The sequence below is a fragment of the Vespa velutina genome, chromosome 8, assembly GCF_912470025.1.
Source record: "Vespa velutina chromosome 8, iVesVel2.1, whole genome shotgun sequence".
Classification (NCBI taxonomy): domain Eukaryota; kingdom Metazoa; phylum Arthropoda; class Insecta; order Hymenoptera; family Vespidae; genus Vespa; species Vespa velutina.
This window is the reverse complement of record NC_062195.1, coordinates 7,159,917-7,184,600: the sequence shown is the minus strand read 5'-3', so window position 1 is coordinate 7,184,600 and position 24,684 is coordinate 7,159,917. Positions and strand designations below refer to the sequence as shown.

The 24,684-nt window shown below is 28.1% G+C and overlaps 3 protein-coding genes and 1 non-coding gene across 12 annotated transcripts in view; 2 read left to right on the top strand and 2 right to left on the bottom strand.

Annotated features, from left to right (window-relative positions):
• The window catches only part of LOC124951328 (BTB/POZ domain-containing protein 6-A), a 13,538-nt gene extending 5,454 nt beyond the window's left edge, over positions 1-8,084 (bottom strand). For 2 of the 4 annotated variants that reach the window (XM_047499574.1, XM_047499577.1), the window contains exon 1: positions 4,195-4,475. In XM_047499574.1, the coding sequence (XP_047355530.1) occupies positions 4,195-4,264 (70 nt within the window). In that variant the 5' untranslated portion in view covers positions 4,265-4,475. Of the gene's footprint in view, positions 1-4,194; positions 4,476-6,090; positions 6,267-7,833 lie in introns of those variants that run through there. The other 2 variants (XM_047499578.1, XM_047499579.1) reach the window with 2 other exon arrangements.
• Positions 8,085-9,727: 1,643 nt separating this feature from the next.
• On the bottom strand, positions 9,728-9,800 carry Trnak-cuu. The gene has a single exon. It is a non-coding gene; the product is annotated as a tRNA-Lys (tRNA).
• A 627-nt stretch (positions 9,801-10,427) lies between these two features.
• LOC124950905 (myb-like protein X) lies at positions 10,428-17,177 on the top strand. Of its 4 annotated transcripts, none has more exons than XM_047498383.1 (5): positions 10,428-10,605; positions 11,005-11,332; positions 11,407-11,663; positions 11,780-11,860; positions 12,143-17,177. In XM_047498383.1, the coding sequence occupies exons 1-5, from the start codon at positions 10,557-10,559 to the stop codon at positions 16,897-16,899; spliced, it is 5,472 nt and encodes a 1,823-aa protein (XP_047354339.1). In that variant the 5' UTR covers positions 10,428-10,556; the 3' UTR covers positions 16,900-17,177. The 4 variants fall into 4 exon arrangements, with proteins under 4 accessions (XP_047354339.1, XP_047354338.1, XP_047354341.1 ...); XM_047498382.1 differs by having other exon boundaries at positions 11,735-11,860; XM_047498385.1 differs by having other exon boundaries at positions 10,430-10,605; positions 11,735-11,860; positions 13,361-17,177.
• Positions 17,178-17,304: 127 nt separating this feature from the next.
• On the top strand, positions 17,305-23,771 carry LOC124950906 (kinesin-like protein KIF20A). 3 transcript variants are annotated; one of them, XR_007101473.1, is made up of 17 exons: positions 17,305-17,828; positions 18,097-18,604; positions 18,675-19,296; positions 19,362-19,798; positions 19,866-20,067; positions 20,157-20,577; positions 20,636-20,929; positions 21,060-21,213; positions 21,327-21,571; positions 21,675-21,885; positions 21,960-22,339; positions 22,415-22,516; positions 22,630-22,790; positions 22,864-22,984; positions 23,095-23,141; positions 23,241-23,400; positions 23,637-23,771. XR_007101473.1 is itself a non-coding variant. In XM_047498386.1 (16 exons), the coding sequence occupies exons 2-16, from the start codon at positions 18,097-18,099 to the stop codon at positions 23,254-23,256; spliced, it is 3,921 nt and encodes a 1,306-aa protein (XP_047354342.1). In that variant the 5' UTR covers positions 17,305-17,828; the 3' UTR covers positions 23,257-23,771. The 3 variants fall into 3 exon arrangements, 1 of the variants encoding a protein (XP_047354342.1); XR_007101472.1 differs by having other exon boundaries at positions 23,527-23,771; XM_047498386.1 differs by having other exon boundaries at positions 23,241-23,771.
• Positions 23,772-24,684: the final 913 nt, after the last annotated feature.

Genomic DNA, 24,684 nt, shown 5'->3' with positions numbered 1-24,684 from the left:
AGTACAGACACGGGCCTACATGCCTCAATCTTTTCGAGTAATTCGCTATAAAAAGGCATACCATATGAATTATAAAGTAAAATATTTTCAAATAAATATGTGTAGCATAAATAAATTGAAAGAGAGAAAAAGAGAGAGAGAGAAAGAGAGATAGAGAAAGAGAGAAAATTGAAGGATAGCTCTAGTTCGTTGAAAAAAAAATTAATGAATGAATAAAGAAAAAAAGAAAAAAGGAAAAAGAACTTGTTTCATAAGAATACAAAGATGTCGGTATACATCGTATAAAAAAAAAGAGTGGTTTAATAAAATTAATACAAACCGACATCATCACTGGTAATTAAGTTAAACGAGTTCTTGCACACGGCCTTTTAATTCAATTGAATTTCATTCCTTTTTGCGTTTTACACACCCGTATTAATCGCTAAAATTTTTCATTTTCGTATGAGGAAGAGAAAATAGTGCAAAATATATCGGAAATAAATACATATACTTTTTATATTTTATGTACTTTTGAGTTTTTTAGAAAATTTCAAAAATGTTGATTGATTTGATTCGTTAAGAATGAAAGATGATAAAAGAATGAAACATTTGTTAATTGAATCATGATTCACTTTTGAAGTGAATCTTTTTTCTTCTTTTTTTTTTCTTGTTGCAAAAGCAATTTTATCGTCTTAACCATAACATGGTTTCACTATGGAGGTCTAAATTCCTTAGATAGACAAATGCAAGAACGAACGTAACCTCGGAATAGGAGGCAATGTATGCTATCTGACGATACGTATATTAAGTCCGGTTATCGTTGTCCACTCAAGTGTATCGGGTAACAAAAACTATCGTGTGAATTCGTAGAATGTAAAGTTACTTCATAAAAGTTTGTAATGTAAAATGTATGCCATTCTTTTTCTTTTTTTTTTCTCTCTCTCTCTCTCGATATATTTCTCAAAAGAAACAGTTTAAAAAATAAAATATAATGAAATAAATTATATTACACAAATCGACATGTTTTTAGTATAATAATAATTTCTTTCCTTTTTTTTTTTCTTTTTCCTTTTTTTGATTCCTTTAACATAATCACGTTGACCGGTGAAATTTATCAACTAGTTATTTATTTATCAATAAACTTTTCTTTGTTTTTCTAGTTTTACAAACGAGCCATGTCACTGGATTATTTTTTTTTTTTTTGTTACATCGAATTATTATTTTATTAAATTGTTTAGTTTGTTCACGACTTTGAGATAACAAGCGAGGACGGTATATACTTTTGATTTATGTGCGTTTTATCTTGAAAAAAAAAAATTATTAAAACCGCAAAAAAGGAAGTATCCTTGACATATAGAGATAAAACAAAAGTGATTAGCTCAATTGCAAATAAGTTTATAATAATTTTACTCGGTATGCATTCATCGCACTAACAACAACATAAACAACGACTATGAAAACAACAATAATAACAACAAAGCGAATCTAATCAAGAATAATTTATCGAGATTAAGACGATAAATGAAATATCAAGATGAAAGTAAAAGTATTCAAGATTAAATTTGAAAACGGATCACGTTTAGAGTGTCACGTTGTGCCGTTGTTTCAATGTCAACAGGTCTGAATCAAAGTACCCGTATGATCGTCGATTTGTTTCATACAAATTGAGAGACATTTTACATGGTTAGTCATATACTATATACATTAATAATTAAATAAATAAATTAAATAATTAATTCATTCATTTCGGGAGTTATTTGTACGGATTTCATATAATCGAAAGAAAAAAAAAAAGAAAAGAAAAAAAGGACTAAAAATAATATCGATATGTCGATAAATGCGCAAGTTATTATTTGCTTAAAAATGATAATACGTAGGAAAACGAAGTCGCTCGTGAACAAATAAATATCTTTTAAGATATTTTATAGAAACATTTATCGCTTTATAATTTGTTCGAATAAATAAATTGCAAAAACGAGGGGAAGTAAAAATTTCTTTTTATTTTTTTTTTTTGCTATTAACAAACAATAAAACTCTATGACTCAATAATGTCTAAAAGAAGAATGGAATATTCGAAAAGAGGTGTTCGATTAATCGAATTGGAATGAATCTATCGGCTGGTCCTATTAAGAAGTACCCGCATTGTTGGAACCAATCGAAATCGTTCATTTAAGTTGATTTTAATTATCGATATAGAAATTTTTTTCTTTTTTATCTTTCTTTCATTCTCTCCGTTTTTTCTTTTTTGTTAATCGATATCAAAAGTATTTGGACGAATGTCACGGTGAAAGTATACCATATTTAAATGAACAATTCAATTCTAGATCCTTTATCGTCGAATTATACGGTCACGTATATACGTAACTATGTACCAATTGTAAAAAAAAAACTTGATTGAAAAAGTTCGAACGATTGGTAAAGGCTATATAGATGCATATATTCTATATACATACACATGCACATTATACAATATATAGATAGATAGATAGATAGATATAAGTTCCTAAGTATTGTGTTTCGATTTTGTGTTTTTCTACGTTTCACTCGTTGAGCTCTACTAGTTTGGATAGCAAACGTTCGTTGAATGCATTGATAGATCTTAATAATAAAGAAATGAGGTGAGAAAGAGAGAGAGAGAGAGAGAGAGAGAGAGAGAAAGAGAGAGAGAGAGAGAGGGAGAAATAAGAAGGAACAATGAATGCAAATGATAAAGAATGACTGGAAATTATATCACGTTGCAATTACGAATGATCCATGATCGAATTATTCATTTTTAAATTTTCTTCCTCTGTTATTTTTTTGCCTTTTTTTTTTTTTTGTAGGAAACTATAAATCTCAAGTTCGAATAGTATTAATAATTTGCCGGAAGACGAGTAACTTCTTTCAAGAACAATAAGATCGATTGTTAGCACCCTCAACACGAACGATACGGAATGAAAACGTTATGCGTAACAATGACAAATGTGTTAATTAAATCGGCACGCGTGTCGTAGTTGGGAAGTAAGAATGAATAACGTGCGAAAATTAGTCAACGATGGAAAACATTATGATCTTATGGAGAAACCTTGGGTAAAACTACTTGCGATACTTTAACAAGGTCTCCTTTACCCAAAGAATTACGAACGTATCAAATTGTAGAAAAATATCACGATTACGAGAGCCAGGCTTTGCGTGCACGCATTCGTACATGAATGGAAGAAGAAAAATATTACCGGAAGACATTTATTCTTAACAAAAAAAAAAAAAAAAAAAAAAAAAAAAAAAAAAAAAAAAAAATAAAAAAATAAAAATAAAAATAAAAAAAGAAAAAATAAAAAAAAAAGAAAATTATATCGCGATCATAATAAATTTGATTAATTTACTATTAATTAATGTAAACGTTCGTATTGTTAACAAGAACAAAAAAATAAATAAATAAATAAATAATAATAATATATATATATATATATAAATAAGAATTATTTTACGTATAAAAAAATTGTTTAAAAATGACCTTAAAATATCGTAGAATTATTAATTGTCATAAACGTTTTTACTCTTCGATCGAAATTATTCTATTGTATCACGTAGAAATCGAAGTTCCCTCTTTCATTCGAACTCTTTCATATTCCATCAACGAGATCTGTTTCAAGGAATTTTATGACTCAGTACGGCGATCAATATTGGATCGCACACATTTATTACAGCTGTACCGATTGTGAGACGCACACCTCTCTTGCATAATAAAGCTTCTCGTTGAGGAGATAATGATGGTTTCTTCGATGGTGGCTCATGTTAATTGCATCGTAATACTTTGCTCGATTTCTTTTTATTCGAACTTCATTAAGGATTTCCTCCGACAATTTCACACAAAAATTTGTTTATTAATGAAAAAATATTTATAAACAAAATCATCTAATCGTAAATAAAATAGAAAGAAATGAATTTGTTCTTATTAAGATAAATCAGAAGAAAAGAAAAAAAGAAAATAAATAAACTACAAAATTCACGAATGTTTACCGATCATTATAAAAAATCTAATAAGTAAACATGTATTTTGTAATGGACACACGCAAGATACTATGAATAATTCATATGTAAATTTTTCTAATCGTTGAATGGGAGAGAGAAAGGAACAAAAGTTTTTATTTATTTCTTTTTTTTTTTATGACAAAAATAAATAAAAACAAAAGAAATGTTTATAATCGAAAAAACAATGTTTACAAAAATGCTTACCGGCCATTTTGAAAAATCCAACAAATCCAACGAGCAAACGCATATCTCGAATAGACACGTGAGATCCCATAGGTATAATTTCTATTCAAAATTTCTTTTTTTTTTTTGTCCTTTTCTTTTTACTTGGAACAAAACGAACGAAGTATCGTTGACGAATAAAAACGTCGTATCAATTAAAACATTTCGCGTTTCACATCCGACGATGAACGAACGCGAAATGAACTGGCATCGAGTAGGTCCGTGCACTTTTGTCGTTTTGAATGCGACCGCCAGCATCCGGCCTGCAGGAAATCACGTGACCCATCGCGTCAACAATGGAATAAAACTTGCCGATTAATCGATTATCTTTTTTTTTTTATGGACGATTTTGCGGTAAAAAGATGTGAGACACATGAATGTATTAGAAATCTAATAGACCTATGTGAGATAAAGAGAGATAAAGAGAGAGAGAGAGAGAGAGGAAAGAGAGAGAGAGAGAGAGAGAGAGAGAGAGAGAGAGAGAGAGAGGAAAGAGGAAAGAAGAGATAATCATGGAAAAAAACTATAGTTTAATGGAACTTCTCAATTTTCCATAAATATAAATGAATCATGCTCTTCCTCATAGAAAGAAATAAAGTAAACGAATTTCCATTTCTTTTTTTTACAAAATTGAACGAATGAAAGAAACAAAAAAAAAAGAAAAAAAAAAAAAAGAATGAATCAAATAAAATAAAAAAAAAGAAAATTTTATCTATTAGAATTACTCGTACTTGATAATTGAGAACACTTTCTATTCGAAGTTATGATAATTCGTTTGAGGTCGTTAACAAGCTTTAACGTAATAAATGTATTTATTTCGATATTTTTAAAAGCAAAGGGAAAAGTTCAAGTTAATGTTACGAACGTGCAAATAATACTCTCCTATAGTTTCAAATGTGTATATACATAATGTATACATATACATATATATATAGATATATGTATATATATATATATACACAAACGTACGTGAGTATATGTGTTTATATAAACTTATGAGGATTAACTTGTGCCTGTATGACACACACGTGAGTTCATGTGATACCATCGAAATCGCATCGAGCACGACGATACAATAGTTCTTCTACCAATGATATCATTTGACTAATATGACAATCTTAGAAAGAGAGAAAGAAAGAGAGAGAGAGAGAGAGAGAGAGAGAGAGAGAGAGCGAAAGAGAGAGAGAGAGAGAGAGAGAGAGGGAGAGAGAGAGAGATAAATAGAAAGAGAGAAAGAGACCAAAATAAAAAGAAACAATAAAGAATAAAATGCATAATATAAAATAATCTTATTTCTTGAAATGATCTTCGAATGTATCATCTGTCTACATATGTACATGTTAATGTACGTGTCTAATATCTAAAACAATGATAACGGTTCATCGATAAGTCACGTCGAATTAATGATTAAATCTAAATAGATTAATTTCAATGGTAATTGTTTCCTCGAACGTAGAACTACACCGTACGATTAGAAACAGTTTCTCGATCTGTCTGACTCACGCACTTTATAAAACGGGAATCGTACGTAATACGGTAAAATAAGAAACATTCAAGTTTACGATCGTATTATAAGTGAATAAGTGTTGATGCTATTTCAGGTGCAAACTCGACGGTCCCTAAACGTTTTCTTTCCTTTTCTTTTTTTTTTTTCTCGAGTTAATCGTTCATCGCTTTGATGATATCTTTAGAACTATTAGAAGAAACTCTTCGATTACTCGTCGAGTCATCATATATCGATATATCAATGTGAACCTTTGAAATGTTTTAATCGAGATCGAATTTATGTGATGTACCTATCAATTTAAAAAAAAAAGGAATGGCCCTTCGATGTAACCAACATAGGACAAGTACCGGTGTGATCAATACTCTACCTACCTCAGTCTACAGTTTGACGCATACGCACGCACACACGTACACAAGCACGCGCATACACGTATACGTACACAGGTATCTACATTCTCTGTTAAAGTACTCTCCCTCAGTAACCAGAGGAGGGACAGAGGACTGACTTGACTGGTGGTCGCTTTCTTTGCGCAAAATCCAACTTGGCGCTGCGAATGAAAATAACGATTTTACAATGGTACACATTGCTATTACATATTGTTATATTCAACAATAAACATATATATAATACAATATATCGTATATCATTATAATACGTTCTATTCGCGATAATAAAGAAAAAATGATAGATAGTGAGACGTAAGTGAATGTAGAGATTGAAGAAAAAAAAAAAAAAAAAAAAAAAAAAGAAAAGGAAAGAAAAAAAGAAACGAAAAAGGAAAGGAAAGAAATGAAAAGGATCAAGATAAAAATTTTGTTAAAAATATTACAGGCTCACATTATTGATACCTAGCATCTGTTTACTCGATTCACTATGGATACAAGACTTATCTATGATATCGTAGCAATATACGTATATATTTAGGTAGGTATCGATCGTTTCGCAGTAGTTCGGGCTTACAATAATCAGACGGAAACCTATTAAAATATTACTAACGAGATTATCATTGTTACGAAATTATAATTAGATAGAAATATACATTTATTGGATTGTGTGCTATTATAAATATTTCCAAGAGAAAAAAACTTCAGATACCAGTGATAGAAGGAAATTATTGGACGACATTTAAAATATGAAGGATTACTTACTTTTAGGGATTTTTTTTTGTTCGATATCATATCCAATATTTCAACAGAGAAACGAACGGATATCGTAATAGGATGATAACGTTTTATTAGTTTCTTTGAATCATCGACCATGAATCGAACGAGGGAATATTGGTGAAGGGACGACATGAAGAGAGAGAGAGAGAGAGAGAGAGAGAGAGAGAGAGAGAGAGAGAGAGAGAGAGAGAGAGAGAGAGAGGAAGAGAGAGATAGTAAAAGAAGAGATAAAGAAACCTTGTAAAATTTTCACTGAAAACTATCAGTTTTCTTTACCCTTAATCACGTAAAATGTGGACAATACAAGATGTCGTAATGATAAATATGAAATAAAAATGATAAAGGAAGTAACAATTTAAAGGTAGCGTTACGAAATAATAATAATAATAATACCACCGTAAGAATAAATATGCGCGGAGAAATAATCTTCGTTGACAGAATTAACAAAGCTTGCGAATAATTATCAGTGATTAAATAGTCGCTCGTTCCCGTAGCTAACAACCGGCACTAAGACGAAGATTATCTCGTTGAAATGAAATGTTTATTCCCGCCACTGTTGTTCCATAAGTACACTTCCATGATTAGATAATATCATTTCATGAAAGTACCGAAATTTATAATCTTACTTTTAATTATATATATACACTAAGATTAACACTGGTAAGTATTAACTTATGCATTTCGAAGATTTATGATTGCTAATATATGATAATACCTTTTATGTATTCATATGAATAAAAAACTTCACTGGATACACGAAAGTAAAAAAAAAATAAAAAGAAATAATGATTTTCATTCACTTCACAATTTTTTTTTCTCTCTTTCTTTTTTCTTTTCTTTTTCTTTTGTTTTTTCTTTTTTGCTTTTCGTCTTTCTTTCTTTCTTTCTTTCTTTCACAGACGAACACTCGATAAATATAATACACACTGTGTGTTTTAACGTTTAACTTACTCGATTAGTATCACCCTAAGAACTTATTGTGTGATCTATGAATATTTTTAAAGTGTATTTCTTTCTTTCTTTTTATCGAACGTTCGCTCGACAATTTTTTTCATTTTTTTTTTTTTTTTTTTTAATTTTTAATAAATATTAATTGAAACTATCATTTGTTTATATCGAAAAATATTCGCACTTTAAGACTCGGACAACGTCTGCGTTGGCCGATTACTAGGTCTGCAATGAACATATAATTCGCACGAAGGAACCGGTGCCCTGGCATCGGGCATATCATTGGCTATACATAGCATGCGTCCCGATGCGCAGACGCCTAACATTCTCCGTTCTTTTCTCGTATAAACAATAACACGTTCTTTTTTTTTCCCCCTTCTCCACCCCTACACCTCCCTCTTTCCCTGCCCCTCTTCGTCATAATTCGTTTCTCAATACATTCTAAATTTTCTATTATTTCGAGAAAAAAAATTTACATTTTTATTGTTCATAGCAATTTTGACGATTACAATAATAGATGACACTTTTTAATAGGGAAGAAAAAATTTGTGATTCTAGTCAATATCTTTAAAGATCGAAGAATGTATTTTTAAATTCACGTTTTCAATTCGAAAAAACGTATAGATTGTCGAATTCACTTCGAAAATGTACGTGACCCCTTTTCATCCAAAACTGACCTAAATAATTTATATGAGTATCATAAAAATAACTATCCCACGAAATTAATATTTTTAGTGAGTTACCGATTGACCTGCTGTTCACATATTCTCATGGAAGATACGACAGGAAGAAATCTAATCATTAGATCCGGTACGGAACAATAAAGTTTTTAACATAATCGAGATAATAACTACATTAAGATGTATAACGCAATGCGTTAGCAGATCGATCTCAGTCACTAAAAATCGATTGTTCTACCTAAAATGGTATGTTAATTTGCGTTGAATAGTTTTTCCAGTGTAGAACTTATCCTTGCGAGTAACTTAATTTGTCAATGCACCTTCGAAGACAAAGAGAAAAACGAGTGTATTTATAATTTCTTGTGTTATTCACCTTTGAAGAGGAAATGAATTGAAGAGAATTTCTCTTTCTTTTTCTCTCTTATTTTATAAACAATTATTTCGTTTTGAATAAACAAGATCCTTATTAATGTGTGTGGATGAATATTTAGATAAATAATAATTATAATAAAAATATAATGAAAAAGATTATAATTCAAGACATAATTGTTTATATATAATAATTTTTTCACTCGATAATATTATTCATATATATACGTATATCAATAAAAATTGCTAACAAATCAATCAAAACCACTTTGTTTTATTTACAAAATAAATCTTTTGTTATCGGTGAATTAGATAGGGTAGGGTTTACTTGATCTGGTCTGAAGTAAAAATGTCGAATATGTATGTATATATCGATCCACTTACATTTTCGTCCCTGTGTAAGCTGTACGAAAGTAGGTCAAGCAACAAGATCCAGTCTTTAGGTATGGTCCATAGTCATTTGAGTTCGATAATACTTCCGATGAAAAATGAATCACTGAATAAAAAGAAAAAAGAAATATGCTTTAGATAAATGATGTATTGATAATTTACGAGAAATCGTAATACAAAGAAGTCAGTGTTAGGTTGAATCACCAAAAATTCATTAGTTAATTTTGATTTAAATCGCGAAATATTTAATTGAAATTTTATAGATAAAAATCAATATAAAAATCATTGAATATATGCATATATATTTTATGTATCACTCGTTTAAGTATATTGTAAACGCGGTCATTTTTTTATTTTCAAAATAAATAGTAGGGAAATTGTAAATATTAAATGTGATATTTTTTATGTAATAACACAAAAAATTTAATATTAATAAATATACAAAAGAAAAAAAAATTCGCCCAACGTGGGGCTCGAACCCACGACCCTGAGATTAAGAGTCTCATGCTCTACCGACTGAGCTAGCCGGGCTTATACAATTCGTTTTATAAAGAAATATATTAATTGAAATAAATATATATCTTTTGCTATAAAATAGCTATAATATTTGATTATTAATTTCTTTGAGAAAATTTTTTAAATGAACAATAATATAATAATAAAAGAGAGTTAAGCTCTATCTGATCTATTCAACTTTTAAGAAATTACTATTGTATAAAATATAATATATTGTTTTAATTATCGAATATATATCAACAAAATCTTTTATATTTTATTATAATATATATTTTTTTACAAAAAGAAAAGTAATATATACATATTTCTTTTGAATGTTTAAAATAAACCAATCTGCATTCAATTCTGTATTATCGTTTTCTCATTGGTCTGATAAAATAAAAGATTTCGATAGATATTTAGTTGCAATGTTTCACAAATGTATTTATACTATTTAAAAAATTAGAATAATCATGTCTTCTCAAAGAGAAAGATTTGTAAGATATTAACGAATGAAATGTAACAGTAAGTGTAAATGTGTTTGAACGGTTATGAATTTTTTTTTCTTTGTTTCTGATTGAAAAATTCTAAATAATATAGAGTGTAACGATAAGATGTCGCCACAAACATTTTCTAAGATAGTCGAAACCTATCGCGCGGGATATCAGAAAAGTAGTTGCCATTGGTTAATGTACCGATAATAACACGTGTTTACTTATCTTTTACGAATTATTTCTTTTTTAAATAAACGTTTTATCGTACGTGATATAAAATTTAAAGGATAACATTAAAATGTCACGATCCATAAGAGATTCTGACGAGGATGTAGAAATGAAAACAGGTTTGTATGATTTATTCTTTTTTTCTTCACCATGCGCAGAAATATACCGGGTCAACTTCGTGTAACGGTCGAAATCTATCGACAAAAATCTGTTACATTTTTATTCAAAACGTACTTGCTAATACTTCGTGTATTCCCAATTAAAAAATGATAGAAATATAAAGCTTCATTACATATTACATTAAACAATCGTTCTATCTATTAGTATTTATTAATTAATATTACGTCTAGTTATCAATGTGAGTGACGGTCATCCGGAAGACGTGACAATTTATCGTTTCAGAAAAATCAATCTAATTTCATTATTATTTCGATATATTTTGTTGTAATTGTTCGATTAAATGATAAAGGTATTGTTTTTCTTTATATAGCGAAATTTTTCTTAATGCTTTACGACAGGTCGAAGGACCCGTACAGGATTTGGGCCTACCATAACCGATTCTCCAGTTCGTCGTAGTAGTAGAAACAAACAGTCTACAAAACAAAGTGGTTCTTCCCCAGATTTATCTATAACCGAAATTAGTGCACAAGGTTCTCGTACTTTTCGTACTCGTGCAGGCACAGCTGATTCTAATACTTTAGAAACTCAGAAGCGTTTGCGTTCTAGTAAAAATTCTGTGGATACAGAATTTGAGACATTATTAGAAACACAACCAAAGAAAATGACAAGGAGAAGCATAGCTACAGCAACTACTTTAAATACGCCAAAAGCTAATACTCGACCCAGGTATAAATCAATATGTATATAAGATATAAATATAATAGATGTATTTATGCTTATGCATTTCTTTTTACAAATAGACGTATGACAAGAGCTGGATCAGAAACAATATCTACACCTACAGGTAGAACAACTCGTAAAACACGAGCTAGTTCTATGGATCCTGAACCTACAATAGAAAAACCAGTTGAAAGACTTAAAACTGAAGTAATTAATACACCAATAAGAGCAAAAAGAAGGGCATCAGTATTACCTTCTCAGTCGACTCTTATAGAAGAAGAAGAAAAGCATTTTCCTGTTGTAGAATTAGAAAAAATCTTAATTGAAACTGACGAAAGTTAGTGTTACTATTTCTATGTATATTTCTGTATTATTAATGATTATAATCATATTTTCTCATAATTACAGCATCTACCAATATAATTTCAACCAATATAAAAACATCAAATAAAGAACTTGAATTATCAAAAAATAAATCTAATGAGAATGACAAGAGTACTGGTAAAATGGAAGAAGAAAAGGATTCTTGTTCTGGTAAGATTTATTAAAACCATATGTAAGGCAATCAAATGAAAGCAAGTAATATTTTTTATTTAGCTTATAATTCTTATAATAATGCATGCTATATAATTATATAAAGAAATATCTTTTATAATTATTTATATTAATTTATAAAAAAAGTAACTTGTTTTTATTTGACAATATTCTATATTTTATTAATAATTATATTTAATTATTATTTTATTTAAATATTATTTTTTTGCATTTTATTATTTATTTAACAACTTTCATAATACACATTTACATTCATAACAGTTAAAGGACCGCTTGATGATTCTTCTGAAAGTAATCATATGGAAATTAGTGAAACTTTCGAAACAAAATTAATATCATCATTTGATGAAAAGAATACGCCAGAGAAAGATAAATATTCTGCTGCTAATATCAATGATGACATATTAACTAAAGAAGTCTCAACAGATTCGCCAAAAGATTCTTTTGAAGGTACATCGAAAGAATCGAGGTCACTAGATGAAAATATATTACATGTTTCTATAGAGGAAAAGGAAATGAATTCTAGCAATAAAGAAAATGAATGTTTGAATATAAGTAATTCAGTGTCTGAACAAAACAAAATTATACCTAACATAAAAAACTTACATCAAGAAATTTCTATCACTGTACTTGATATATCGATAAAAGAAGAAAAATATGTTGAAAACAATGATAATATAAAACTAGATAATTCCTGCTTAATAAAATCTCCTTCTGTATCTTTATCAGATTGCAATAATATAATAAAAAGTAATAATAATGTAAATACAAACGAAGGCAACTGTTTAGAGGAAGAAAATAAATCTGTATCTATGTCAGATACAAGAGAAACTCCATCTAATGAAGAAGAACATAAAAATACTAGCACGAATAGTACTACTGTAACCGAAAACTTAGATGAATTGAATACTGTGTCATATAAAGTGTTAGTAAATGAAGATGATTCTATACCAAAGGAACAGTCTAAAATAAATGATAGTAGTAACAATCAAATACAAGATAAAATAATTACTGAAGAAGAAAAAAATACAGAAATTGTTAGTCAGAACATAAGTAATATAGAAGAAATAAACAGCAATGATGAAATTAAAGATAAGGCAAATGTTTCTGTAAATCCAAAAGAAAAACTTATAGATATATCTGCGAAAGAGGATAATTGTAGTAATGACGTAAATGCAACTGAAATACCAAATATTAACAATGATGAGAAAAAATGTAATCCAACTGCTGAAACGGTTTCTACATGTAAAGATTCAAATGCAATTCAGGATAAAAATTCTTCTAATGACAATCAAGATAATATGTCTTCAACATTTGATTCATCTCTTCCTACTTTAGAATTTAGTGATGATTCAATTAAGGATTCTGCTAATAATGCAAAACAAATCGAATTAGATTCAACTAAATGTTTAATAAACTTACAGTCTCCAAAACTTTCCACTTCTATCCCTGAGAAAATTGATTCTTCCACTGTTGCAGAATCCCATGACATACCAGAAGCAGATTTACCTGATAAAGAAGAGGAATCCAAAGTACAATCATCGTCAAATACACCAGTGATGTCAAAAGCAAAATCAGTTACCGAACTTAATGTATCAAAATCAAAAAAGGAAAAAAAGAAGAATGATGTTCAAAATGCTGATGAAAGCGATAACATTTCAGATATAAGGATGTTGTTTCAAGATATCTCTGCTGATGAATGGAAACTAAAAAATAAAAATATCAATATTGAAACTCGAAGTAATTCAATGCATTCGATATCTACAGCAAAATTAGAAACTGACAGTGAAACAGAATGTGATCTTCTTTTAGTTGATAAAAAAGCATGGTTAGCTGCAGAAAAATTAAAAGCATCTAAGGATAAAGAAAAATTTGATTATGATTCTGATGATACGATTATATTAAAAAGCAAACTCGATTATTTAAACGATAAATTGAATAATACGAATAAAATAGAAATTAAATCTAAGGATTCTGCACAAAACAATGATAATTCTGAAATAAAAGAGAATATGGAAAAATCTATTAACAGTTCTAAGTTGTCAACTAAGGAAACAAAAAATGAATTGGATGAAATAGAAAAAAGTCCAAATAAATTAAATGATAAAACAGATATTGATAAAAGTGAAACTGATGTATCATCACAAAGTGCATCAAAGAAAGAAAAATCACGAAAAAGTATATCTGTATGTAATGTTAGTAGAAGTGTACTAGTGAAATCATTAGATAAACAATTAGAAGAAGAAGAAGAGGTATCTCTGTCACAAAAAGTATTTGAAAATCAAGAAGCTAAAACTACAGTTGATGTTATAAATAAAGTAGAAGTAAATACATTAGAAACTAAACTTGAACGGCAGTCATTAGATAAAAAGCAAAAGAAAAATCGTTCTTTAAATAGTTCTTTAAATAAAAGTGATAAATCAAAGCAAAAATCTAATAAACGTAATAGACTGAACATTTCTTCAAGTGAGGAAGAAGATGATAATCCTGTTAATTCAGAAAAAAATGAAAATAAACGAGATAAATTAACAAAAAGCAATGGAAAAAAAAGATATAATAAAAATTACTCTACAATGGTACATATTGGTTCAGATTCAGATACCTGCGATGAAAGTATTGATTCAAGTAACAGTGGTATAAGAAACAAAACTCCCAGAATTCCTCGTTTCTTATTTAAACATAAGGACGATGAAGACGATGAAAATGAAGAACATAACGAAAGTGGTGACGAATCTAATGAAGATAAATTTTCAGACAGAAGTATAGATTCTGATATTAATGCAGAATATAATCTTGATGGTAAAACTATTGGGAAATTCTCAGATGACGATATACCGGGAGATGAATGTAGAGCATCGGAATCTGAATTTTCAGATCCTGATGATAATGGTTCAGATCTAGCAGACTTTGTCGTTGATGATGACGAAATTGAAGAAGGTGAAGAAGAAGATGAAGTGGAGGACGAAGAGGAGGATGAAGATGAAGATGAAGAGCAGGAGGAGGAAAAGGAAAATCAAGAAATAGAAAATGAAGAAGATAAGAAACTAATTGAAAATAAAAATGAAAAGAAAGAAATAGAGGGTACAGAGGATACAGTAAAGTCATGTGAAGAAAAGATTAAGGTTATAGACAGTGAGGAAATAAATAAAGAATCACAAAATAAATCTATAAATGTGTTTGATGTAAAAAGTGACAAGAAAAAGAATCCAAAACAAAAAGTAAATACAGAGATAAATTTTTCAGAATCAGATGAAGATGAAATTGTATCTGAAAGCAAAGTTGACACCATATCAGAGTTAGATTCTAATACTTCAGGGAAGAAATCAAAAAAGAAACCAAAATTAAATGAGAATAATGAGACTATAGATGAAACTTCAAAGCAGTTAAATGAATCTGAGATGATATTCACAAAAAAAGTTAAAGGAACAAATATTTCATTGACATGTAGCACTCCTAAAACTGATATCTTACAACAGCAGCAATTTAATAAACAGAATATTTCTTCTAATGAAGAACAAGAAAATGTACGTTTAAAGGATTTATCATCAGATAATTATGATACAAGTAAGTCGACTATAAGTAATTCAAAAAAGAAACGTTCTATAGAAAATAACATTTCTACTGATTTATTAGAATTACTTAAAGATGCAAATCTTCCTAAGACTTTATTATCTAAGAAGGCCTATTTAAATAAAACAATATCGCCATGCAGCGAAACGCCTACAACAAAATATTTAAAGAAACAGAAATTAAATGATAGCGCGCCAAATATTAAATTTGAAAAAAATAAAAATGCCTCAGAAAAAATTGATTTCATAGATGATGATAAAGACAATGAACAAAGTGAAAATAAAACTATTCCTGGAGAAACTACTGAACTGTTAGAATTAAACTCGTCTACATCAATTAAGAGAAAAAGATCTGCAGAAATTAGTGATTCAAACGATAAGACAGAATTGAGAAATAAGAAAAATAAAATGAGTTCCAAATTGGATATACATACTGGATTTGATAATGAAAAAGAAAATTCAGAAAATGTATTTAAAGTTAATGATGAAAAAAAGAAGAGGAAGAAGAAAAATAAAAAGAATAAAACTTCTAAGGAATTGGATAAAATAAATGTAGTAACTACAATAGAAAAGAAAAATATGGAGAAAGCTGTAAAAATGGAAGTCATAACTAGTAATGAAAGTAAGAAAAATAAGAAAAGGAATAAAAATAAGGGAGAAAACGTAGAAAATAAAGATAAAAGTAATGAGAAGTTTATGAGTATAATGAAAAATGATAAAAAATCTGTGGAAATAGAAAACATTCCAAATAAAAAGAAGAAGAAGATTACGTCAGTACTTCCGACATTGCAAGTAAAGGAGCAAGTAAAAAAATCACAACGGAAAAATATTTTAAAGAGTTCAACGATGTCGTCCGATGCGAAGATGCCGAATGAGACGTCTCAAAAAAATATCGAATTCTTTAAATCAAAATATGAAGCTTCAGAAGCTGCCAAACGTGCTGGTGAAATTATAAAGGCTAACAGAGATATGGAAAAAAAGCAAAGAAAGCAATTGGAAAAAATACAAGAGAAAGATATTAAAGTAAAAAAATCAGATCAAATAATGATAAAAACTTATGCGGGAGGAATTAAACGACTTTCTCCTGATGTTATAGAAAATCTTTCTGATATACCAATGAATCCTTTTAAAAAGACAAAATTATTTAAAAATCCTATGCAACAAACGATAAGATCGCTGCCTACGCCCATGACGAAAAATGGATTTACAGAATGTCGTATTACAAAAACAAAGAAAAATTATAATCCCTCAAATTCTGGTGGTACGACAGAATTTAATGTTGTTAATTTGGAAAAAGAAAAGAAACAATCAAAAAAGACTTCTACTGTAGTTTCTTTTAGAAACAAGATGTTAAGTAGGAATTCACGATATCCAGTTACTTCCTATATAATGTACCTTCAAAAGCAAAAAGTATCTAACAAAGATCAGTGTTTTGCCAAACAATTTTAAAATTAATATTTTAATTAATGATTTAAAATATAATAATTTCCATTTTGCAACTTTTTACGTTTTCTAATAACGGTTATTGCTTGTAATGTGGATAGTAATAATAATATGGTATAAATCTTGTTATATATGCTAAACGTGTGTTCCAGCGTATTTTATTAAATGATAATAATATGTTATAGAAATCAACATTGTTACATGTCTCTGCATCAATTTATTCGTTTTGTCGCAGTTTCGCTGTGCGAAAAATATCCTGAAATATAATACCGAATGAATTATCAGTTTGTTTCTCCTTTTATTTTGTTTATTCCCAAATATGGCGTATATATTTAAAATAGTGTATTATATCATAATAATTACAGTATTAAATGTAACTAAAAATAAAAAAAAGAAAACATTTGTTTTATTATTGTTCTTTTATCGTAATAAACAAATAATTATTAAAGATAAATAATTGTATATTTTTTTTAAATTTGTCATTTATCCTGTTCGATTAGTAGCCTATTTTCATAGTTTTTTAATAGTATAGAAACTAGAAAATTAACGAAAGTGATTGGTGGCTGTATTACGATCCTTGCATATTTTCTGTATTCTGATTGGTGAACTTTTCAATATCTACGTCTTCTGAAGAAATTATTGGTCGAATAACTTTAAGCGCCATAATCGTGAGAAATGAATAAAGCAATGCTGAAAGAATGAAAGCTAAAATGATAGAGGGAGCTATATGATCTTTCTACCAATCAAAATGAATGATCATTGTTGTGGGATATTTTGAAATGAAATAATAACCGTTTGCCGCTACAGTTAGAACACGATTTACGAAGGAAGAAGGAATATTAACGACGCTTTTTCTCTTCAAACTTGTCTAAACTTAGTAAATTGTACACAATACGTTATTAGTTTGGTTCTGTGAAGAGAGATATGAAGTAAAAGTAAATATTCTATTTAATAAAGATAATTATTTAGTTGTTGCTTAAATATTTTGAATTTCTGAAACTAAAAATTTATATTATAAAAGTATGTTGACACCTTGCTTTTTCATTTGTGCGTTTTTCTATTATTTGAAACGTACTTAGGTCTATTAATTTATCAAATTAATTCTATACGTTCACTTATATTCTTTATGTCAAGAGGTATTAAAATGCCAAATAAAAAAAAAAATAATATATATATTATTAACATAACATTTTCTTTTTATAGATGAGTAATACATTAGATTCTATACGACCGTCAGATAAAAATCACACTCGTGAAGAAATGTCATATTTGTTTGGCAGAGATCCTAGTATTTTATCTTATGGACAGAGACCTTGTCCATCTCAAGAAACAAAGAAAAATTTACTTTCTGCATACGAAATTGAATTTGACTCAGCAGAGAACATAGCATCCTTGCTTTCTGATACACAGTCCTTAAAAACAATTAAAGTATACTTACGTTTAAAGCCATTTCCAAGAAAAATCAAATTATTACCAGAACAAGAAGAAGCTTATAAAGTTATCAATTCCACTACTTTGGCTACAAAGTTGCCATGTCTAGAGAATAACAATAGTTTTGCAAGATCTAAAAATAGTGAGATCACATCTAGAACATATACTTTCACTCAAACATTTGGACCAGAGATAACGCAATTAGAATTATTTGATCAAGCAATAAAGCAACAGATGTTTGATTTTTTAGCTGGACAAAGTTGTAATGTGATGACCTATGGTATGGACTATATATTAAAATATATTATTTAAATTTTTTGCATATATTTTATATGATAATATTTCTATAGGTACTACGAACTCTGGAAAGTCATATACGTTGCAAGGAACTATCACATCACCTGGTATCATACCACGCGCTTTAGAATTTGTTTTTTCTATTATTACTCCAAAACCTATACCTTCATATAAGCCTGTACATCATTGCGATGCAATTTTTCTTAATTCTCTTGAACGAGCTCAAGAGTTAGAAGCTAAAACTAAATTATTAAGTTTTAGTTCAGTAGATAGAACTCAATATATAAATACTTACAAGCAAATGCAAACGATATTACAAGAAGAATCACCATTAAGACCTAGCGAATGCAGCGATGCTCATTATTCAGTGTGGGTATCCTTTGCAGAAATATATAATGAAACTATATATGATCTTTTGAGTATTGATTGTCAAAAAAAAAAAGTGCCTCTAAAACTAGCAACCGATAATCGAGGAAGAGCTTTTATCAAAGGTTTGAATACTGTTTATGTTAATTCTGGGGCAGAGGCATACCAAGTTTTAATGGCTGGCCAATATAATTTAAAAGTAGCAGCAACAGCTTTAAATGCAAGAAGTTCAAGATCTCATTGCATATTTACTATTAAACTATTGAAATATTATTCTGAGAATCTAACAGATTCGGTGGATATAAGCACGTATGTATTTTTATATCTTATTTAATTTTTTAATACAAAGAATTCATTATGATTTCTTTGAACAGATTTTCCTTTTGTGATTTGGCTGGTTCCGAACGTTTAAAGAAAACATTGAATATTGGCGATAGATTAAAGGAAGCACAAAATATTAACACAAGTTTATTAGTCCTAGGGAAGTGTTTAAAGTCAATTTATGAAGGTCAATTATCAAAACTAAAATCTGAACCTATCATTGGACCTTTCAGGGAATCAAAATTAACAAGATTATTTCAAAGGGCATTATCTGGCAGAGAACAAATTGCTTTAATTGTTAATGTTAATCCTTTACCAAATCTTTATATAGAAACACAAAATGTATTGAATTTTGCAGCAATTGCAAAAAAGATAATCATAGAATCAAAAGTAAAAGAACAGAGAAAGGCAAATTCGAGATTTTCAAAAATAGTTCAAAAAAGTATACAAAGTGTGACAAATTGGGATGATACAGTTTTGGAAAGTGCAGGTGACAAAATAATACATATTAATAGCTAAAGAATTTTCATTTTTAATACATATTGAATATTTTATAGATTCGCTAAATACAGATATGGAGACAGATATATTGAAGTTTTCTTCTGAAGAAGAATATGAACATTTATTAATAGAAAATAAAGTATTAAGAAAAGAGATTACGGATTTGAAAAATATGGCTTTGACTCGTGACTTCGAAATTCGTCAAGAAATGGTAGATACTTATACTACCATCATAAAGAAGCTTGAGAATGATTGGAAGTATGCATTTATGAATTGATAATATTATATCTTTTTTATATCAATATTGTGTATATTACTATATGCATTACTATAATTATAATGTGTAGGGCTCGTATAAGAGATGTTGAAGAACAACAAGAAGATACTTTGCAATGGTCTATCAAACAAGTTGAAGAATACTATAAACAAAAAATGGCACAGTTAAGTAGTAGAAAAAGGCACCGATCTTGTTTATCCAATGAAGATGATATTGCTGATCAAACTAATGCATTTGAATCTGAAATATCTCACTTAACTTCTAAAGTAGTGTCTATGAAAGATACTATTCAGGAATTAAAAAAAAGTAATCAAGTTTTGAGTATAGAAAAAAATAAAGTTGAATTTGAATTGAGCTTGACAAAGGATGATTTAAAGCATGCGAAATGTTTATTGGATGCTGCTCAGAAAGATCTTTCTAATGGCGAGGAAACGGAATATTATATAGAAGAGATTAAGTCGCAATTATCTTCTAAGGAAGAACATATTAAGGTATTTAATTTGTATAAAATGTTATAGAAATAAATTTGTTATTTACAATATGTTTTAGAAACTTAAAGAATTTTTGAATGAAGCAAAAGAAGAATATATTACTATCACAAATGATGCACGAAAAAAAGAAATTCAAATAAAAGAACAAGAGGAACTAATGGTAGAATATGAAGACAAGATAGACGAATTGCAAGAACAATTCGATCGAGCTAATTATTGTCTTGCAGAGCAAACTAAAACTATAGAAATATTAGAGGATAATAATCAATCAATGGCGGATAAAATATTTGAATTGGAAAATAAGTTGAAATTAATGAATGAAAAGTATGAGGTTACTTCTTGCAAGCAGGAAGTATGTATAACTATAATAATATAAGTATATAAGTAACTTTCTTTTTTCTTTTAAAAATATGTGTTATTATTTTAATATCTTCTGTTTTTTTTTTTTTTTTTTTTTTTTTTTTTTTTTTTTTTTTATGAAGATATCAGAAAAATCAGAAAATTATGTAACAAGTGATTCTTGTGAGGATGTAATTATAAAAACAGAATTAATTTCGGAAGATGAAATGCAATTAGAAGAAAAATTAAATAATTTGGATACAAAAAAAGAGATTTCTGAAGAAAAAATAATCCTTGGTATGTGATTATACAAGTTAATATAGTTAATTTTTTTTTTTTTTTTCATTTTTTTTTCCTTTTTTTTTCTTTTCTTTTTTTTTTTTAAGGATAAATTACGATTAACTTTGTAGAATCAGAGGAAAAAATAATACAAACACGATGCGAAGAGTCAACATCGAAAGAAGATAAAAGCTGTCAAACTATTACATTAGTTACACAAGAAGTAATCATGCAAACTAGTATTTTAGAAAATTTTTCAAAAGAGATATCTGTTCAAACGAATGATGATATAAATTACGAAGAAAGGGAGAAAAAATATAAAGAACTAAAGGCTAAATGTAACGAAGTAGAAGCAGAATACAAAGAGGCACATGTAGTATGTGATTTATATAATATGCAAATATTAAGGCACACAAATGATATTTTTTTAATATCATCCAAAGTGATTTATTATTATTATTTTATTTTTCTTTTTCAAGAAATTAGATGATGATCTCAAAATTATAAAGGAATTACAAGAAAAGATTACTGAACTGGATATAAATTTAGATACAAAACAAAAAGAAAAACATGATCTAGAAATGTTGATGGAAGAAAATAAAAAACAACAGCAGGCGTTGCAGGAAAAGTTAGAAGAATTTAATCAAAAGGAAAAGGATAAGGACAATGAGATTACAGCTATTCAAAAAGGTTTGTTCTTCTGTTAATCTTAAAATATAATATATTATATTATTTTTAATATATAATTATTAATACATTAACAGAACTGAAACAAATGATACAAGCGAAGGATGCTGAAGAAAAATCAGCTCTTTCTATGGAAAAAGAACTTAAGGAGACACTGCGAGCTTTGGCCGATACCAAGAAAATTCTGTCTTGTAAGGAACAACAAGTGAACAATTTAGAAACCCGTTTGATTACTTTAGAACAAACTACGAAGTTTTTGGAACTTATTCAAAAAGATAAAGAGGAACAGCAAGAAGAAAGGGAAAAACTAAGAAATATCAATGACATATTAAAAGAAGATCTTGCCACTAAAGAACGTGAGATGGAAGAATTTAAAAAGAACAGAAATGAAACCTTAAGTAAATATGATAATTTGATAAAGTCTTTGCAAGAGGATGTAGACAGACAAAAACGTGAGGTTCGTATTTCTTTTTGTATTTAAAGAAATATTAGTATTTTTAGAAAATCCTATAAAGAATGACATATTTTACAGGTCATGAGATACCAAGAATTATTTTGTAGGCAAACTACACCAACCCCAAGTAAGGAAGAATGTAAAAAATTGCGAAGTCAAGTTGAATACTTACAAGAAAGGGTATGTGTAAATATATGTGTGCATTTTACGATAAAGAAACGAAAATTGTTATTACGTTTAATTTCCTTTTGTCTTTTTTTTTTTTTTTTTTTTTTTTTTTTTTTTTTTTCAAGTTAAAAAATTACGAAACATCACAGAAGTCGAAAGGAAATGAAAATAATGTTGAAAATGAAGTGGTATCTATTGAACGTTCTATAAAGAGAAAAGGTAGAAAGAAGGAAGCTCAATTGTTAGTCCAACCTGAACTCATTGATCTATCAGGTTCAGAATCTAAGTGAGTATATTGAATATTTAATAACTCTGAAACATAATACGTTGTTACATTACATGTTATCATTCTTTAATAGGCGCGATTTAAAGCTTGAACCTCCAGGTAGTGAACAAACAGAGAAAAAAAGAACAACTCGCAAAAAGAAATTATTCATAGCGAATGACGAATCTTTGCAAGATATTGATCCTGTTGAAATTGTAAGTAAAATCTTTACGTTTAATTGTGCATTTATTGACTTCTTTTTTTATTGTTATCGTTACAATATTTGGAAAATATTTATTTATTTTTTCTTTTTGTTTTGTTTTAGGAATCTACTCCATCAATACCACTTCGTAGTTTAAGAAGTAGAAGAAAGTAAGTTTTTGGTACTGTATATAGATAACCAATTATGAAATAGAATACTTTTTCGATAACCTTTGAAGAGTAAACATAATTAAATATCATTATTCGAAGATCCCTGTCACTGTGATAAATATTTCTCATAATTAAAATAAGAGGATATACACAATTTGTTAATAGTGTATATAGATACCAAACTATTCATAAATATTAAAGAATGTATTAAGACTATTTTATTATTGTATATACGTTATACTACAGGACTACATACAGAGTGAGTATTTTTTTTAATTTAGATACTTAAATATCTCGAAAACAATGTATTTTTAAAAAGAAAGTTTGAAAGTTGTTTCGTTGTGGGGAAGGGGGCGGCCAAACGTGACAGAATTATTTCTTTCAGATTCGATGGTCGTTTTCGAGATTATTTCAAGATCAATTTTATTTTATTTTATTTTATTTTATTTTTTTATATGGAAATCAATAATTTTTATAATGGCATCTTATTTGCAGTAGTAACAATTGATGTACTTTTAAGCCAATTCCTCTGTGTATATTCAATATTTTATGAAGAGACCTCATATAAGATAATGAAAGTTTGTAAATAATAAAATTTGATTTAGATTAACAGGATCGTTTTTAAGATAAGTCTTGGATTGTTTTTTCTTTTAACACTAATAAAAACATATATTTTAGCAGTGACAATTTAATGAAAAATTAAGACTCCATCTTTTATAAATCTATTCTTTTGTAGTTTTCTTTTGTACTTCTCTTTCTTTTTTTTATTCTTATAATTACACATTTTATTTTTTATATTTATTTATTTTTAATAACTAGAAAAGATTATATTTTTATATGATTTATGGTTGATAAGAATGATATTTAAACACACAAAATGGGTTTATAATATTTTAAATAAAAACATATTTTATATAAACATCCTGTGTTATTTATAACAGGAATGTTAGAGCAAGGATAAGAGATTAGTCAAGATATTTTATTTCTTTTTATTTTTTATATTTTACACGACTTCTCTTGTTACATTCCCGCAGTTATATTAATAATGTTTTCATAGTTCTGTTATTTTATGCTTGCGCCATTATATTTTCATTAATATTCATTATATATTATCATACTTTCAATGGAGTCAACAACATATATATATTTATTTATATGTATATATGTATATATTTATATAGCTATCGGGTGTTGTATGCTCGTGTTTTATGAGTGAATGCACTGTACCGTAAGATAACTTTATTATACAATTCACATTCATTTTATTTTATTTTATTTTATTTTACTTTTTATCTTTATTTAATCATTCATTTGTTTTTTTTTGTTCTTTTTTTGTTTTTATTTTAATTTTTTTTTTTAATCTGGGGGCTGCCGAAGTACACCTCTCTCACTTTTTTTTTTGGCCATTACAAGATTTTGCTTCTTTCTCTTAATTGTCTTTCCATTCCTTCATACAGAGATTAAGGGTTCAAAGGACCATCTTACATTTTTAAGAACAGTTACTATCGGTGATCTTCAAGAATTTTATCTTTACGAACACCCG